The sequence below is a fragment of the Saimiri boliviensis genome, chromosome 2 (genome assembly GCF_048565385.1).
Source record: "Saimiri boliviensis isolate mSaiBol1 chromosome 2, mSaiBol1.pri, whole genome shotgun sequence".
Classification (NCBI taxonomy): Eukaryota; Metazoa; Chordata; class Mammalia; order Primates; family Cebidae; genus Saimiri; species Saimiri boliviensis.
In genome coordinates this window covers 205,703,458-205,722,035 of record NC_133450.1, presented here as the reverse complement: position 1 = coordinate 205,722,035, position 18,578 = coordinate 205,703,458, and the positions used below count along the sequence as shown (strand labels likewise).

The 18,578-nt window shown below is 40.9% G+C and overlaps 1 protein-coding gene and 1 pseudogene across 1 annotated transcript in view; one reads left to right on the top strand and one right to left on the bottom strand.

Moving 5' to 3' along the window:
- SNX30 (sorting nexin family member 30) overlaps positions 1-18,578 on the bottom strand; it is a 121,334-nt gene that overhangs the window by 46,506 nt on the left and 56,250 nt on the right. The window contains exon 3 of the mRNA XM_010335957.3: positions 13,345-13,455. Coding sequence (XP_010334259.2) covers positions 13,345-13,455 — 111 coding nt within the window. The remainder of the gene's footprint in view (positions 1-13,344; positions 13,456-18,578) is intronic.
- LOC104650948 (ubiquitin-fold modifier 1 pseudogene) lies at positions 1,525-6,667 on the top strand (annotated as a pseudogene).

The following is an 18,578-nucleotide window of genomic DNA, read 5'->3' as shown; positions in this document are numbered from 1 at the left end:
GGCATGGTGGCTTAGGCTTGTAATCCCAGAACTTTGGGAGGCCAATGCAGGTGGATTGCCTCATCTCAGGAGTTCAAGACCAGCCTGGGCAACATGGTGAAACTCCATCTCTACCAAAAACACTAAATACAAAACAATTAGCTGGGGATGGTGGCTTGCACCTGTAGTCCCAGCTATTCAGGAGGCTGAGGCGGGAGGATCACTTGCGCTCACAAGATGGGGAGGTTACAGTGAGCGGAGATCGTGCCACTGCACTCCAGCCTGGATGACAGAGACCCCATCACAAATAAACAAATATTTTTAAAAACTTTTAAAAAAGAATTCCAAGCCAGTGCTCAAACAAAATTTTGTACACATAGTCATAACATCCCTGTTTACAATGGCCAAAAGGCAGAAACAATCCCAATGTCCATCAACATGTGAATGGGCAAACAAAATGTGGCATGTCCATGCAATGGACTATGATTTGGTCATAAAAAAAAAAAATGAAGTACTAAAACATGCTACAGCATAGAAAAACCTTGAAAACATTACAGTAAATCAAAGCAGCCAGATACAAAAGGCCATATATATGATTCCATTCATGTGAAATATCCAGAATAGGCAAATCCATAGAGACAGAAAGTAGATGAGTGGTTGCTGGGGACTGGAGAGAATAGGGGAAATGAGATGTGACTGCTTCATGGGTACAGGGTTTCCTTCTGAGGATGATTTTAAAACTTTTGAAACTTTTCAGAAGGTGGTGATAGTTGCACAACATTGTGAATGTACTTGACACTACTGAACTGTTGGCTATAAAACGGTGTTATGTTTATTAGCACACTAAAAGAGCATATTATATATCTCAAAGTCATAAAGCATAACACCAGCACTTATTAATCTACCACTCAACTTGACAGAACACTGCCACCGACAAAGCTCCTTGTCAGCAGATCCCACTTACTCCTGTCCCCGTGAGAGAACTACAATCATCAATTTTTTGGTCACTGCTCCCCTATGAGTTTCAGTTTTAAAACAACGTTTTGTTTGCCGAACTTGTTTTTTAACTTTATAAAAAATAAAACTACAGTTAATGTGTCACTTAAAGAAAGAGATACATTCTGAGAAATGCACTGTCAGGCAACTTCATCACCATGTGAACATCAGAGAGTGCATCTACCCAAACCCAGACGGTGCGGCTAGTACACACCTAGACTACATGATATAGGCTATTGCTCCTAGCATGTTACTGTACTGACTACTGTAGGCAACTGTAACACAATGGCAAGTACTTGGGTATCTAAACAAATTTAAACGTAGAAAAGGTACAGTAAAAATACAGGATTATAATCTTATGGGATCACCATCTATATGCCATCCACCACTGACTGAAATGTCATTAAGCAGTACACAACCGTATACTTCACTTTTGTCATTCAACATCTTTCTGGGACTTACCCATATTGACATATGTTGAGCTATAGGAAAATAATTTTACTGTTCTATAGTCACGTACCATGTAACTGACTGTAGGACACATTGCCCATGTCCTCTCCTGCCTGTGAACATGTGCATGACTGTGTGAACGGTTTACAGCATTATGGCCCTAGCAGCAATGCTGCTGAGAACACTCATGTAGATCCATCCTCTTTAGAAAAAGCCAAATCTCTTTAGGGAATAAACCAAGGCAAGGATGGCCAAGTAGGTGTATTAAGACAATCACATGCTTTTTCCTTTAATATGGTAAGTGGTAAATTAATGTAATTTCTTTTTTTTTTTTTTTTGAGAAGGAGTTTCGCTCTTGTTACCCAGGCTGAAGTGCGATGGCGCGATCTCGGCTCACCGCAGCCTCCACCTCCTGGGTTCAAGCAATTCTCCTGCCTCAGTCTCCTGAGTAGCTGGGATTACAGGCACGTGCCACCATGCCCAGCTAATTTTTTGTATTTTTAGTAGAGACGGGGTTTCACCATGTTGACCAGGATGGTCTCGATCTCTTGACCTCGTGATCCACCCACCTCGGCCTCCCAAAGTGCTGGGATTACAGGCGTGAGCCACCGCACCCATCAAATTAATGTATTTTCTAATGTTAAACCAACCTAGCCGTTCAAGTTCAAAGTAGTAGGAGATTAAACACAAGCATTTAACTCCACAAACTCCTCAAACCCCCATAATATGGCAATAAAGAGGATATCTTAGTTATAAACCCTGAAGGACAAAAACAAATCAGAAATAAGACACAGCAACAAGGATTAGTGGACTCAGTGAATCCAAAAAAGTGGAATACTAGGACACTTGGAATAGGCCTAGTAAACCTAGATTTAGAACACAAAACCTTGAAAAGATTTAGAACTGGTAAAACCATCACTCCACCCCTGGAAAAGAAGTATCTGGAGTATGACGTAATTCAGTGGCCTCAAGTTCAAAGAGCTTTAGAAAGTCAGTATGCTTTAGCTGTCGAGAGTAAAGATTCTCCCAGAAGCAACATCACACATCTACAACCATCTGATCTTTGACACACCTGACAAAAACAAGCAACAGGGAAAGGACTCCATGTTTAATACATGGTGTTGGGAAAACTGGCTAGCAATGTCCAGAAAGCAGAAACTGGACCCCTATCTGTCACCTTACACTAAAATTAACTCCAGATGGATTAAAGATTTAAACATAAAACTTAACACCATAAAAACCCTAGAAGAAAACGTAGGCAAAACCATCCAGGACATAGGCATAGGCAAGGACTTCATGACTAAAACATCAAAAGCAATGGCAACAAAAGCCAAGATAGACAATGGGATCTAATTAAACTCCGGAGCTTCTGTACAGCAAAAAAAGCAACCATTAGAGTGAACCGGCAAACAACAGAATGGGAACAAATTTTTGCCATCTACCCATCTGACAAAGGGCTAATATCCAGAATCTACAAAGAACTAAAACAGATATACAAGAAAGAAACAAACAACCTGATTCAAAAGTGGGCAAAGGATAAGAACAGACACTTTTCAAAAGAAGACATACATGAGGCCAACAAACATGTGAAAAAATGCTCATCACTGGTCAGTAGAGAAATCCAAATCAAAAAAAAAAAAAAAGAAAGAACAAAGAGTAAAGATTCTGATGCCATGCTTCCTGGGTTTATCTTTCAACTTTGCTGTCTACTGGCTGCTTGCCTTAGGTCAAGTTCTATACATCTCTTGGTACCTTAATAAGTTGGTGCTAGGCAAGACCTAATAGCACCAACTTCATAGGGTTGTCATGATGATTAAATTAGCTGACAGGCTGAAAGTGCTTTGAATGATTCCTACCACAGACTAAACACAAATTTGTGTGTCTTTGTTGTAAGACTGGCAGGAGCTTCAGGGGACTACTGATCTTCAGGGACATCCAATGTTCATTTAACCTCGACATGGTGGGAGAGTTCAGAAAAGATGCTAGGAGTACCGGGGGATTCTTTATAACAGAGCAGGAGTTCCAAAGGGCACAGTGGAAAGGTTTGTAAATAAAAGAAGAGAGGGGAATAGAGTCAGGAATAAAATTACAGAGCCACATGGGGATAACATGTCCATATCTGACATCCAGCAGAGCTTATACTTGAGCAGAATCTCAGAAATGAAGTGCTGGATCTGATGTACGGGCCACTCAGCCCGATGCTGGCCCAGTCCAAAGCACTGAGAAGTTATCTTAATGTGATATGGTTGTCCTTTAGAATAATTTCTTTATTCTGGTCAGTTCTTCTCTCCTCCATTCCTTTAGGCAGCCATTCTCAAACTCTAGCTTTTCTGAAGATTACTAAGCAGATAACTATCTTTCTGAAGTCAGAACAGGGTAAAAGAGCATCGGATGGAAATTTCTTAACTATCTTGCTCCCTCCGCAGAAGCCCACCTACTGGGCATCACCCTCACCTCCATTCCTTAGTCCCTGTGGACAACAATCCCACCTCCCATAAAGCTAAGCATTCCATCTGTGTCCTTGACCCATTTGTTCATTTTTAAAAACTTTTAAAAGCTGAAAGCAGGTGCTCAAACAAAATTTTGTACGCAAACAATCATAACAGCCCTACATACAATGGCCAAAAGGTAGAAATAATCCAAATGTCCATCAGCATGTGAATGGGCAAACAAAATGTAGCATGTCCAAAACAGGCAAATGACAGATGCACCTGTCATTAATCTCTTGCTCATCCAGCTCTATTCCCCAAATCTATAAAAACATGGTTGGATTTTCTTCCTAAAAAATATGAATCCAACCACCCCTTGACCTTCTATCTTCTTCCTTCTCCTTCCTGGCTCATTCAATCTTTTTAAAAGGAGTCATTTACCTTGACTTCATTGTATCCCACCGATGTCTCAACCCCTAGTCTTCCCCCAACCCTCAAAACTAAACTGGCTGTGATATTGCCTCAGTGCTGCATTTCTCTGCCCTATCCCCACCCAGTGCAGAAACGGCCCTTTTAAAATTGAGTGCCAGTGACTTTCTAATTATCAAATCCAGTGGATATCTTTTTGTTCTTACTTTCTGAGTCCCGTTGTGACACTCTCATTTGCTTCTGCTGAATAGGACTTGAGAGGATGGCCTCAGGCACTAGTGCTTAGGAGGAGTGCCTCATTTAACATAAACATGACATTCTAAAATAGGGTCCCAGTCTTCAGATCTAGCACAATGAACTTACCTTTCATCAATCGGGGAACCTGTTATTTAAAGGAACCCTCTGGTGAATCCTTCTGCAAGCAGAATTTCCTTCTCTCTTAAGCGTTATTATTTCCAAATGTATGTAGTTTCGGAAATTTCTTCCTATTTCAAGATTCCTTAATGGGACACACCTACTCTCAGCCTCACCTCTATTACTTTCTGGGTTGTTTACACATAGGAATCTGGCTTGCTGGTGAAATCAAGTCCATCAATAGTCTATAAATCACATCATGTCAATGAAGAGCTCAACACAACTCCATAACCACACAGCACATGTCTAACAAATGTCAAGTATTTTTATTAATTTGTAAGCACTGAGAACAGAAAGCAAAAAGTGCTGGGATTACAGGCGTGAGCCACCACAATGTGCCAAAAATGTCTTAAAAAATCAGAAAGCAAATAAATATAAATATACATATTTACATAAATATATTTATACACACACACACACACACACACACATATATATAAGTTCTACCTGTAAGTACATAAATATATAAATTTATATTTACGTAAATATATATTAGTTTAGGCAAAAAAAAATTTTTTTTCTGGAAACGGAGTCTTGCTCTGTTACCCAGGCTGGAGTACAGTGCTGTGATCTCAGCTCACTGCAACCTCCGCCTCCCAGCTTCAAGCAATTCTCCTGCCTCAGCCTCCAGAGTAGCTGGTACTGCAGGAGTGCACCACCACACCTGGCTAATTTTTGTATTTTTAGTAGAGACAGGGTTTTACCATGTTGGCCAGTATGGTCTTGAACCCCTGACCTTGGGAGGCCAAGTTGCTGGGATTACAGGCGTGAGCCACGACACCCCACCAAAAATGTCTTAAAAAATAAATTGGGGGAAGCAGGGACAGTGGTTCATGTCTATAATCCTAGCACTTTGGGAGGTCAAGCTGGGATGACTGCCCTAGGCTAAGAGCTCCAGACCAGCTTAGACAACATAGCAAGACCCCATCTCTACAAAAAATAAAAAATTAGCCAGGCATGGTGGTGCACACCTGAAGTCCCAGCTACTTTGGAGGCTATGGTGGGAGGATCACTTGAGACCAGGAGTTGGAGGCTGCATAAGCTATGGTCATGCCACTGCACTCCAGCCTGGGTGACAGAGCAAGGTCCTGTCTCAAAAAAAAAAAAAGTTACTGGTCCTGTCTCAAAAAAAAAAAAAAAAAAAAGTTACTTGAAATCCACTTCTTCATATCCACTAGGATTTTGTTTAAAATAAAATAACAAGTGTTGGCAAATATGTGGAGAAATTGGGTCCTCATACATTTCTAGTGGGAATATAAAATTGTAAGTCATTACGGAAAACAGTTTGAACAACTCAAAAAATTAAACACAGAATTACTATATGATCCAGCAATTTCATTTCTTCTCGTGTAGCCAAGGTAACTGAAAACAAGTGCTCAAACAAAATCTTAAACAGCCACCAGTGTTTATAGCAGCATTCTTCACTATAACTGGGCTGCGAAAAGGAGGGAATTGAGGGTGATTGCTTAATGTGTATGGAGTTTCTTTTGGGGGTAATGAAAAAGTTCTGGATTAAATAGTGGTGATAGTGTACAACACTGTGAATGTACTAAAAGTCACTGAATTATATACACCTCAAAATGGTTAAAATGGTGATGTGTTATATGGCTTTTACTTCCATTTTTTTTAAAACAAGGAGATGTGGGCACAGTGGAGGAAGTCGTGCTACCCCGCGGGGCTGGCTTATGTTCTAGACTCATCCTCACACCACATGTCGAAGGTTTCCTTTTAAGATCACGCTGACGTCGGATCCGCGGCTGCCGTACAAAGTACTCAGTGTTCCTGAAAGTACACCTTTCACAGCAGTCTTAAAGTTTGCAGAAGAAGAATTTAAAGTTCCTGCTGCAACAAGTGCAATTATTTCCAATGATGGAACAAGAATAAATCCTGCACAGACTGCTGGAAATGTTTTTCTAAAACATGGTTCAGAACTGCAGATTATTCCAAGAGATCATGTTGGAAATTGTTAATATCTGCTATTTGGAACATACAATTGCCTTTCAGAATAAATATTGGCATTTGCTGCTGTTGTAAAAAAAAAAAAAAAAAAAAAAAAAAAAAGGAGATGTGATGGTGGAAGCAGAAATGGTGACAGATATGCCGCTGGCTTTGAAGACAAAGAGGCCATGAGCCAAGGAATGCAGATGGCACCAAGCGCTAGAAAAGGCAGGCAAACAAATTCTCCCCTAGAGCCTTCTGGTAGAATGCAGCCCTAGCCTATATCTTGATATTAGCTCACTAAAACTGATTTTGGACTTTTGAACTCCAGAGCTGTAAGAGAATACATTTCTGTTAAGGCACTTCAAAACAAAACAAACTACTTGAGTGCAGAGGGGAGGGAGTGGACAGAGATGAAAAAAGATTGGCTGTGAGCTGATAAATGTTGAAACTAAGTGATGGAGTTTCAAGGGGACTCATCGTACTGAATGTCTTCAGTATGGTTAATATTTTCCGCAATGAAAACATTTTTAAAAACTGAATATACACATACATATGTTGGATCCTGCAAAAAAAAAAATCCTATTTGCAAAGTATTACAATAATCCATTAAATACTTGAGGGTTTAATTTTGAAATACTGATATTATATAGCACTTAGTACTTTAGTAAAGCACTTTCATTAGAAAGCTGCTATTCCTGGGCAGGAAATCTAGACAAACATTTCAATTGCTGAATCCTGAAATGTCCATCTTCCTCATCAACTCATTTGCTTCTTCTAAGCAATTCAACAAGTATTTAGCGTGCATTAAATATTTACATGACAGAGATCTATTTCTCCTACCCTTGTCAAACCAATAGAAAATATTGCTTCTAAGCAAAAATAACTAGTAAATAAATAAAGGAGCATAGAAATTAAAAGCTTGCCCCCATAAACAGTCACCAAGCCCAGTTAAATGCAAAGCATTATGAAGTTCAACCAATGTTTCAACACTTAGTAACTTATCTATTGAGTAAGGTAAAAGCAGGTATATTTTTAACAGTACAAAAAAGGAGGAACCAACTAGAAAATGGAGTTATGGTTTCATATTTTTTTTAAAATTGTTGCATGATAAATTTCTTCCATTAATTCCTATGAGTTTACTACTACCCAAAGGAAAACTTGGTGCATAATACAAATGTATCCTTTCAGAAAGCTTCCTTCATAAAAACGGAGGTAAACATTAAGTTTCCAGGTGAAACTAAACACTGAAGTGTTGACTAAATGTATCTGCTTCATCTTCCAAATCTACAGTGTGCGCCCATCTAATTGTGAAATTGCTCTGCTGTGTAGCGAGTGCTCCAGGAAATGAAGAAGTGTCAAACCCACTGAACAAATACAGAAGTAGAATATAGAATGGTGGTTGCCAAGGGTGTGGAGACGGGGAAATGGCGAGTTGTCCAATGGACATAAAGTAATGTTATGAAAGACAAGTAAGTTCCAGATATCTGCTGTACAAAGTGGTATCTATAGTTAACAATACCGGCGTCCTCCCTTATCCCAAGGGGATATGTTCCAAGACCCCCAGCAGATGCCTGACACCACCGTGGATGTACTGAACCCTGTATATACTATGATTTTTCCTACATATACATACCTATAATAAAATTTAGAGACAAGGTGTTACTGTGTTGCCCAGGCTGGTCTTGAACTCTTGAACTCAAGTGATCTTCCCACCTATATATATTTATACATATACATATATATATACACACACACACACACATATGTATGTATATAATAAAATTTAGTAAATCAGGCACAGTAAGAGATTCACAATAATAATAAAAGAGAACAATTGTAACAACATGCTGTAATAAAAGTTACGTGGACAGGGTCTTTCTCTTTTTCTCTCAAAATATCTGATGGTACTGTCCTCACTCTTCTTCTTGTGATCTCCAGCCTAATAACCAAGAGGGCTACTAAGGGACTCACAGGTGGGCAGTGTCTACAGCATGGATAACTGGACAAAGATGATTTATGTCCTAGGTGGGGCTGCACGAGATTTCATGACACTATTCAGAACCACAAACAATGTACGACTTATGAACTGTTTATTTCTGGAATTTTCCATATTTTTGGACTACAGGTAACTGAAACAGTGGAAAGCAAAACCGCAAGTAAGGGGAAATGACTGTACGGTGTTGCACGCTGTAAAATGTGATAAGAGAAGAGATCTCATGTTACATGTTCTTACAAAAAAAAAAAAAAACAGCAAAGGGACACAAGAAAACTTGTGAAGGTGACGGATCTGTTTATTACCTTGATTGTGATGATGGTCTCAGGGGTACATACAAGACTATCGAATTGCATGCATTAAATATGTGCCAGGCTATTTTGTATATCAATTACATCTCAATAAAACTTTAAAAAAAAACACCGAGGAAAGAAGTCATAATGAAGACTGTCTGCTGGCTCCAACTATTACATAACGAAGGAAAACACAGTGAACTGCTATTATGAGATGATGAACATATACACCCAGCATACTTCTATTTCCAAGATGGCATTTTAAGAACACATAGTTACTCTTGGCCAGGTATGGTGGCTCATGTCTGTAATCTCAGCACTTTAGAAGGCCAAGGCAGGAGGATCGCTTGAGGCCAGGAGTTTGAGATCAGCCTGGGCGACATAGCAAGATCCTGTCTCTACAAAAAAAAAAAAAAAAAAAAAAAAAAGAATTAGCCAGGCATGATGGCACATGGTGCCTGTAGTCCCAGCTATTCCAGAAGCTGAGGTGGGAAGATCACTTCAGCCCAAGAGTTCAAGGCCAGCCTGCGCAACACAGTGACACCTTGTCTCTACGAAAATTTTTTTTAAAAAGCCAGGCATGGTGGCACGTATGTATGGAGGCTGAGGTGGGAGGATTGCTTGATCCTGGGAGATCGAGGCTGCAGTGAGCTGTGATTGTACCACCGCACTCGAGCCTGGGAGACAAAAAAAATTCCTGCCTCTAAATAAATATATAATTAATTTTTAAAAAGAACTATGAACACTTAAGGATAAAAAGGCACCCCAATTGAATGGGCAACAGACCTTAATTGATATTTCTCCAAGGAAGATATAAGAATATCCAAAAGCACATGAAAAGATGCTGAACATCATTAGGAAAATGCAAATTAAAACCACAATGAGATAGCACTGCACATCCGGTGGGATGGCCCCAAGTCAAAACACAAACAGGAATAAGGTTGATGGAGATGTGGAGAAACTCCTACGCATCGCATGTGGAAACGTAAGATGACAGCATCGCTTTTGAAAACGGTCTGGCAGTTCTTCAAAGTGTCAATTATAGAGTTATGTATGATTCAATAATTACACTCCTAGGAATACACCACCACCCCAAAAATGAGAACATGTGCACAGAAAAACCTGTACATGAATCTTCTTCACAGCAGCATTACTCATAGCAGCTGAAAGGTGAAACAACCAAAATGTCCATCAAGGGTGAACAGACAAATGTGGTATTATCCATAAACTGGAATATTATGTGCCAATAAAAAGGAACAAAACATTAATGTATGCTACGACATGGATGAACCTTGAAAATATGCTAAGTGAAAAAACCCAGCAACAAAAAAATCACATTGTGTATCATTTCACTTCCATGAAATGCCCAGAAGAGGTAAATCTGTGGAAAGTACACAAGGGGTTGCCAGGGCCTGGGGGATATACAGTGTTTGTAAGTGACAGCTAAGGGATGTGACGTTTCTTTTTGGGGTGATAAAAAGATTCTAAAATGGGTAACACTGATGGTTGTACAATTTTATGAATATACTAAAAGCCTTTGAACTGTACATATTAAATGGGTGAATTATATGTTATATAAACTAAATCTCAATAAATCCATTTCTAAAAAGGGAAATGAACATTTCTGCAAGTTCACTGGGTCTCCAACTGTTAATAAGTTCCCCAAGGCAGGGGTCCTTTCTCTTCCTTGTAACTTCTCATCCCACCCTCTGTTCCTCCCCAGATGATGCTTAAATAACAGAGAGACACCTCCTAGCAAAGCTGCTATAAAATGATTTTTTGTAGGAGATGAGGGGGTTGGTTTCTGGTTTGACTTTCACACTTAAATCAAGGAGCCTCTCCCATATTAAATCTCTCTCTATTCCAGATATGTGAGTATCAAGAATTTATGAAAAAAAGTAAGTTTCTGCTTATTTCTAAAGTAGCTTTCTACCAACTGCTTCTATCCAGACCATCAGAAACCACACTTAAAGATACTCTGAATCCACCTTGGGCATTCTGGAAACTCTGATCCTCTTTTAGTGTCTACGGAAGAGTAGACACTACATTTCACCAGCAGGTGTCACTGTCTTACCTTTGAGCTTCCAATACCAACCTCACAGGCACCAGCTGCCTGCCAGGAGGGCAGCTCCCTAATGCATAGAGTGGGCTACAAATAAACAGTGACTTTCTTCCGAAGAGTATAGTACAGAACGGCAGGGAGAAATGTACAGCGAAAAAAGCTGACCAGTACTACCTGAAATCGTCAATGGAGACGCACCCTGTTGACGGCACGTGCCCTGGACACGAGGTGATGAGCGTGGCAGCCCGCCTCTGTGGTTTCCTCCCCAAACACATTACCCCAATCAGGAAAGTCATCAGACAAATGTCAACTGAGGGACAGTCTACAAAATTCCTGACTAGTACTCCTCAAAATGGTCAAGGACATCCAAAAAAGGGAAAGCCTGAGAAACTGTCACAACCAAGAAGAGCCTAAAGACACGTGACTGCTACATGAAATGTGGGATCCTGGATAAGATCCTGGAATAGAAAAAGGAACTTGGTCCAGGCGTGGTAGCGCATGCCTATAATCCCAGCACTTTGGGAGGCCGAGGCAGGCAGATCACTGGAGGTCAAGACCAGCCTGACCAACATGGCAAAACTCTTATCTCTACTAAAAATACAGAAATTAGCCGGGTGTGGTGGCAGGCGCCTGCAGTCCCAGCTACTTAGGAGCTGAGGCAGGAGAACTGCTTGAACCCTGGAGGCAGAGGCTGCAGTGAGACGAGATCACGCCACTGCACTGCAGCCTGGGTGATGTAGCTAAACTCCATCTCAAAAAAAAAAAAAAAAGAAAAAGGAACTTGGAACAAAAGACTTTTAGTTAATAATGTTTATCTCATAGTAACAACTGGTTCACTGTGACAAATGTGCCACACTAATATAAACTGTTAATACTGGATGTGAGGTTTGAGAGAATTCACTCTACTACCTTCACAATAATTCTGTAATTCTGGTAACGTTTTAAAACACAGTTTATTTTTAAAAAAGTATTCACTGGCTGCCAATTTTGCCACCTTAAGATTCTAGTTTAAAAAATATTCCCAACTGTTTAAAAACTACTATTTCCTCTTCAGGCATGTTTTTAAGGGATTAGAAGACAGAAAAGCAAAACTGGAGAGCAGAAAGGGTATGTGGGAAAAAGGGAGATGCTCTGAGAAAGAACTGCGTCCCAGGTGAGAGCCATCATTTCTATCACAGTACTAGCAACGTGGCTCTTTTTGACTTAAAAACTGAGAAAACTGCCAGTGTGTTCACAGCATACACCGCCTCTTCTAACCATGGGGAAACAAAGAAGGCTGGAAGATGCACTGGTAACAGAAAGTTGGCAGTACTAACAAGTTATCATTCAACAAAGGTTTTTAGTGAAAGATAAATCAGCCCCTCTGAGGAGTTTTATGACTCAAACTGCCCTAAAGCCCCCAAGGCCCCAAGAGACATCTGGTGTGTAAACCGTTACTATTTCTACTTTTTGTGTGTCTGTGTGAGATGGAGTCTTGCTGTGTCACCCAGGCTGGAGTGCAGTGGCACAATCTTGGGTCACTACAACCCACGGCTCCTGGGTTCAAGTGATTCTCCTGTCTCAGCCTCCAATGTAGCTGGGACTACAGGTGCATGCCACCATGCCTGGCTAATTTTTGAATTTTTTGCAGAGACAAATTTCACCATGTTGGCTGGGCTGGTCTTGAACTCCTGACCTCAGGTGATTTAGTCTCAGGGAGGCTGAAGCAGGTAGATGATCTGAAGTCGAGAGTTCGAGACCAGCCTGCCTAACATAGTGAAACCCCATCCCTACTAAAAGCATAAAAATTAGCCAGGCATGATGGAAGGTGCCTGTAATCCTAGTTACTAGGGAGGCTGAGGCACAAGAACCGCCTGAACCTGGGAGGCAGAGGTTGCAGTAAGCCAAGATCGCACTACTACACTCCAGCCTGGGCAAGAGAGTGAGACTCTGTCTCAAAGGTTAAAAAAAAACAAAAAAAAAGCTGATTTAAATATTATTTGCTCTGGCTCTGTTTTTTAAAAACTGCAGATGGAAGCACCGGAGTAGATAAATGTCACGTTGCTTCAATGCTTCAATAAACAGAGTTAGATGGTTTCCTTGTTGGTTTTTTTAATGAAAAACTGGTTGGAATGGATTCTGTGCTAGATTTCTGCTCCCATGTCTAAAGAAAGCCCAGCCTGCCAACTGGTTTAATATATAGCAAATCAGAAACTAAAGCCTAAAAGGTAAAATATTATATACAGTGTCCATTAACATATTTTACGCACGTTTGCTGGGTGAATCTGGTGTAATTTAAGGGGTAAGAGTTGAGTGAACCCCTTCAGGAAAGACGACACAGGACAAGGGAGAAACAAGCTGTGGTGACTTACTACCTACGGGAATGAGATGAGTGGGCTGGGATTCTTCCAGTTTGCTCCTCAACCAGTCAAAATCCTGGTATCTTCGACGAACAGAATATTCTGGCAGGTCAAACTCCACCCGAGTACTCTGCAAATAAGAAGAGAATGGAAAAAAAAGTAAGCATAAGGGAAGAGCATATCTTGGCTGAATGGAGGGGAAAAAGCTCTCTTAGAATAACCAAACTAGGCGAGATCACATTTTCCTTCCACCAAACACACCGGCCAAATGCAACGCAGAAAAGACCAGTCTGGGACACTGAGCCCAGTCAAAAATCCAAGGAACTAGAATAAAAATGCCAGGTTTTTTCCCCTCCCCTCAGGAAACAGAATTCAACTATCTCCCAGAATTGTTTAGAAACATTTGATTCATTTCCTCCAAGCTTAACTCTAACAATTTTCTTTTAGCAGAAAAATTCCACTTAGGATATTGCTACTAAGTCCAAATCTGTGAAAAGAAATTGTCTCCACCTTCTGCAAAATGCCTGACAACTTTTGCCAAAAGGGAAATAAACAAAAAGTAAAGATAATAGATCACTCCTCATCTGGGGGCAGATTAGATGAAAATAGAAAAGCTTTTGCTTAATCTACCAGAACCATGACCTTGAAACTGTTGCATTTTATATGGATACGAAAAAATCTAGAAATAATCAAAGATGCCAGTGTATTGCAGAAAAATATTAATAATTTCATCCCCTTTCCTCCGTTTTTAAAGTTTTCTGAAATGTGACTGCAGCACTTTAAGAATGAAGACCAATGTTAAATAAAATTAAGTTGATTTATACCAAAACAAGATTTTTACTCATTTATTGGCTGAAACTAAAATCACGTCTCACATAAAGCCATTTTTCCCTACGAGGGTACAGACTATATGACCATCATAGTTCTCAGAAATTAAGGTTTGAGACAAAAATGGGTCAAGCTATCTCTCATAAATTTACTCTTTCAAGCCAAAAGTCTGTTTTAATTTACAACATCAAGAAAATCTTTAAAGAACATGAACGAGAGTGATTCATCAAAGAAAAATCTGTGAACAGCTCTGGCATCAAAAATTATGATTTCATCCTCCCTAAAACCTGTGCTCACAGTCTCAGCAAAATGGTGACGTTAAAAGGACTCAGTCTTGGACTGACCCCCTACTAACTGCACTGTTTCTCCTCCTCAGTCCCACACACCAGAATATGCCTGTGAAACACAACCTTCCCTTGTGCTTGCAAGGGGTGAAGATGTGGGGAAATTCACTCAGTGTAGGTATTTGTAACTTATCAGACGATTCTCCGGAAGGAATTAGCATGGTAGGACTGGAGAGTGAAACGAAAGACAAGGCTTAAATGCAGAGAGCAAGTCATTGTTGATGAATTTTCAAGCACCGTATGACAGAAATATTGGGAACAAGTGGGCTGATACTCCCATCCCCGCACAGCACGGGTGGAGTGGGAAGGACTCTGTGCCTGTGCAGTTCTTGCATCTCTACCAGATTCCTGACACATCATGTCACTAAGCCTCCTTGAGCCCTGGGTTCAACAGTAAGAAGAGAGTTGGGACTGGGCATGGTGGCTCACACCTATAATCCCAGCACTTTAAGAGGCCAAGAAGGATGGATCAGCTTGAGCCCTAGAGTTTGAGACAAGCCTGGGCAACACAGCGAGACCCCATCTCTGCCAAAAAGAAAATTTAAATTAGCCAAGTGTGGTGGTACGTACTTGCAGTCCCTACTACTCAGAGGCTGAGGCGGGAGGATCGTCTGAGACCAGGAGGTCGAGACTGCAGTGAGCTGACTGTGCCACTGCACTCTAGCTTGGGCGACACAGTGAGACCCTGTCTCAAAAAAAAACAAAAAAAAAACAACAGAGTTTGAAGGGAAGTTGAAGGCTTTCCACCACCCCCAACAGGCTCCATCTGAGAACTTGCCAATGATTATGGGCTCATGATAGGCATATTTTGAAAGGTGACAAATTAAAGCAACTCATTTTCATTGTAAACCAAACTGATGTGAGGCTCCACTTTTTGCCTTCTTAAATGTTACATGATTATCAGCTGGATGAGGTAGCTCACAACTGTAATCCCAGCACTTTGGGAGGCCGATGCAGACAGATCATTTGGGGTCAGGAGTTAAGACTAGCCTGGCCCACACGGTGAAACCCCGCCTCTGTTAAAAATACAAAAATTAGCCAGGTGCGGTGGTGGGTGCCTGTAATCCTATCCACTCAGGAGGCTGAGGCATGAGAATTGCTGGAACGCAGGAGGTGGAGGCTGCAGTCAGTCAAGATTGCGCCACTGCACTCCAGCCTAGGCAACAGAGCGAGAGACTCTTGTTTCAAAAGAAAAAAAAAAAAATTACACAATTACTAACTGATCATTTCTCTTATGTTTCTCAGATCCATTTCATAAGTTACACTTTATGAAATATTTCTATTCTAACTTGGAAATCATTTTTGGTAACTACAAAAGACAGCACAAAACAGCACATGTTTTGTTTTTGCCACAACCAGTTTCACTTTGGGGAACAGGCCTTTTATTTTTCCTCTATTTATTCGGGTTATATACTTATTTTAAAACTTCAAAAAAAATAAATAGAAAATAAAAGATCAGCCATAATCCCTCTAAATAGAGAAAAACACAACATCATAGTTTATATCTTTCCGTATTTTTTCTATGCATATTCATTCACTGACTCATTGTCTATATCACTTTAGTGCATCTTGGACATCTTTCTTCAGCAGTAAGTTCAGATGTACATAATCTTTTTTTTTTCTTTTTTTTTTTTTTGAGACAGAATCTTGCTCTGTCTCCCAGGCTAGAGTGCAGTGGTGCCATCTTGGTTCACAGCAACCTCCACCTCCCAGGTTCAAGCAATTCTCCTGCTTCAGCTTCCTAAGTAGCTGGGACTAGAAGTGCATGCCACCACCCCCGGCTAATTTTTGTATTTTTTAGTAGAGATGGGGTTTCACCATGTTGGCCAGGCTAGTCTCAAACTCCTGACCTCAAGCTTCCCAAAGTGCTGGGATTATAAGTGTGAGCCACCATGCCTGGTCTGTTGTTTTAAGAGGAAATGGGAGGATGCAAAATTAACTGTACATAAGGATTTCATTTACGTTAATATCTGGATATAGAAAAATTTAGAGCTGATGAGAACTGTCTTCTTTATATTCACCCTTGTTTTCAGATTTTATACTATTTTCATACAGTATTTTTACAGTCACACACACACACACACACACAATGCTCACTTTTTTTTTTCCAGCTTTTGAAGATGTTTGATCAAAACACACAATGCTCATTTTTTAAAAGCTCATTTAAGGACATAGGGAAGTTAATACAGCAAAAAAACCACTTGCTTGATGCTTTGGAAAGCAAGAAGGTAAAATGTCATCATGAAATGGATGCTCAAGGCCAGGTGCAGTGGCTCACTCCTATAATCTCAGCACTTTAAGAGGGCAAGGTGGGCGGATCACTTAGGAATTCAAGACCAGACTGGCCAACATGGTGAAATCCTGTCTCTACCAAAAATACAAAAATTAGCCAGGCATAGTGGTGAACGCCTGTAGTTCCAGCTATTTGAGAGGCTGAGGCAGGAGAATCGCTTGAATTCGGGAGGTGGAAGTTGCAGTGAGCTGACTTTGCACCACTGCATCCCAGCCTGGGTGGCACAGTCCAACTCCATCTCCAAAAAAAAAAGAAATGGATGCTCGCACACTCTCTGACCCAGTATTTACTTATTTTTACCACTGTTTGTTCTAGAAAAGATACAGTGATAAGTAAAATACGATCAAATGACATAAATTAGAAGTAGGTGAAAAAAGATAAAGAAAAAAACAAGGACAGAGTGCAAAAGCAGAGCCAGGAATGAGGCTAGCAAAACACACAATGAAACACTGCACACCGGCTAAAACTGGGCCAGAGACATGACTTGAAATTTCTGGAGAGAAATACATTTATAGGACTCACAGTATTCATAAAACAGGCAGCCCAGTAAAACTCCAAAGATGAGTTTGTAGTAAATTTTTCCTCTAGGGAATTCAGTATCTAACTCAGGAAAATTTAAAAATATACATTTCTCTCTGTTTTTGAATGTCTATAGTAAACAAAAGTTTTTAAAAAAGAACACAAAGCATACACGCACAATTCCATAATCAGAGACAACCACTGCATCATCGGGTTCTATGTCTGTCCACATCGTGTGTCCACAGTGCAGAATGCCCAAAGACCACAAGGTCATGGGCACATACGTAGAGTTGGGTCTAAGAACAGGTGACCAAGCACAAGAGTCACAGTCAAGAATACTCATTTTTACTAAGTTAGCGGTGTAACACCATCACTCCACGTGAATACGTCCCTGGTCATCTCTAGACATCCCTGGTGTTTTTTGTTTTTTGTTTTTTTCCTTTCGAAGTTCAGCACTTTGGAAGATTCAGCACAGAATCACAGTCTCATCGGTCACCCAGAGGGGCACCCCATCCACTGGGCCTCACTCTACCACATAAGGTCTCCCTTGATGCCCCAAGAGCTGACGTGCCCAACATCTGTGACCCTGGGCCATTCTGAAGAATGTCCATTTGATCCAAAATTGACAACTGACTCACTCCAGAGAGATGTGGTCTTCATCAGAAGTGTCATCTGTCCAGGCCACAGGTGAATCTTAAGAATTCTACGCAACCCCCATCTCCCAACAAAGGATCTCTTCCCTTATCAAACAAAAACCAGCTAGTCCCATTCTGCCTCAAAACCCCACTGCCCTGAGAGCTTCCTTTCTTCCAACATGGACTTGCACTTCTCTCCTTCCTCTCAGATCTTTCTGCCAAGCTCTCTGAAAGACCTATGCCATAATTAATAAAGTCCTGTTTTTCTCCCCATTCAAATTCTGAAACCTGGCTCTCCCTGAGAATGCGGGTCTCCCTGCCGTCGGTCCCTCTGTGAGCTGCTCACATTCCCCAGGCCTCACCCAGCCTGCAAGGCCAGGAGCTGCTGCTGACATGCTCCTCGTTTCACACAGCCCCTTACCACCACTCCTCCACCATCCTGTGAAAACCCTTGTGAGGCTCGTGCCATCCAACGACTCACATCCACTACCCCTCCGCACAGCTGTTGTCCTCTGACAGCTCTCCATTTCTCTTGATGCCCTGAAGATTCCAGCAGCTGGCTCTCAGGCTTGCCTTCCCAAGCCCTTCCACAGTCTAGGTGCCCTCAAGATCCAAGTGATTCACACACACAACA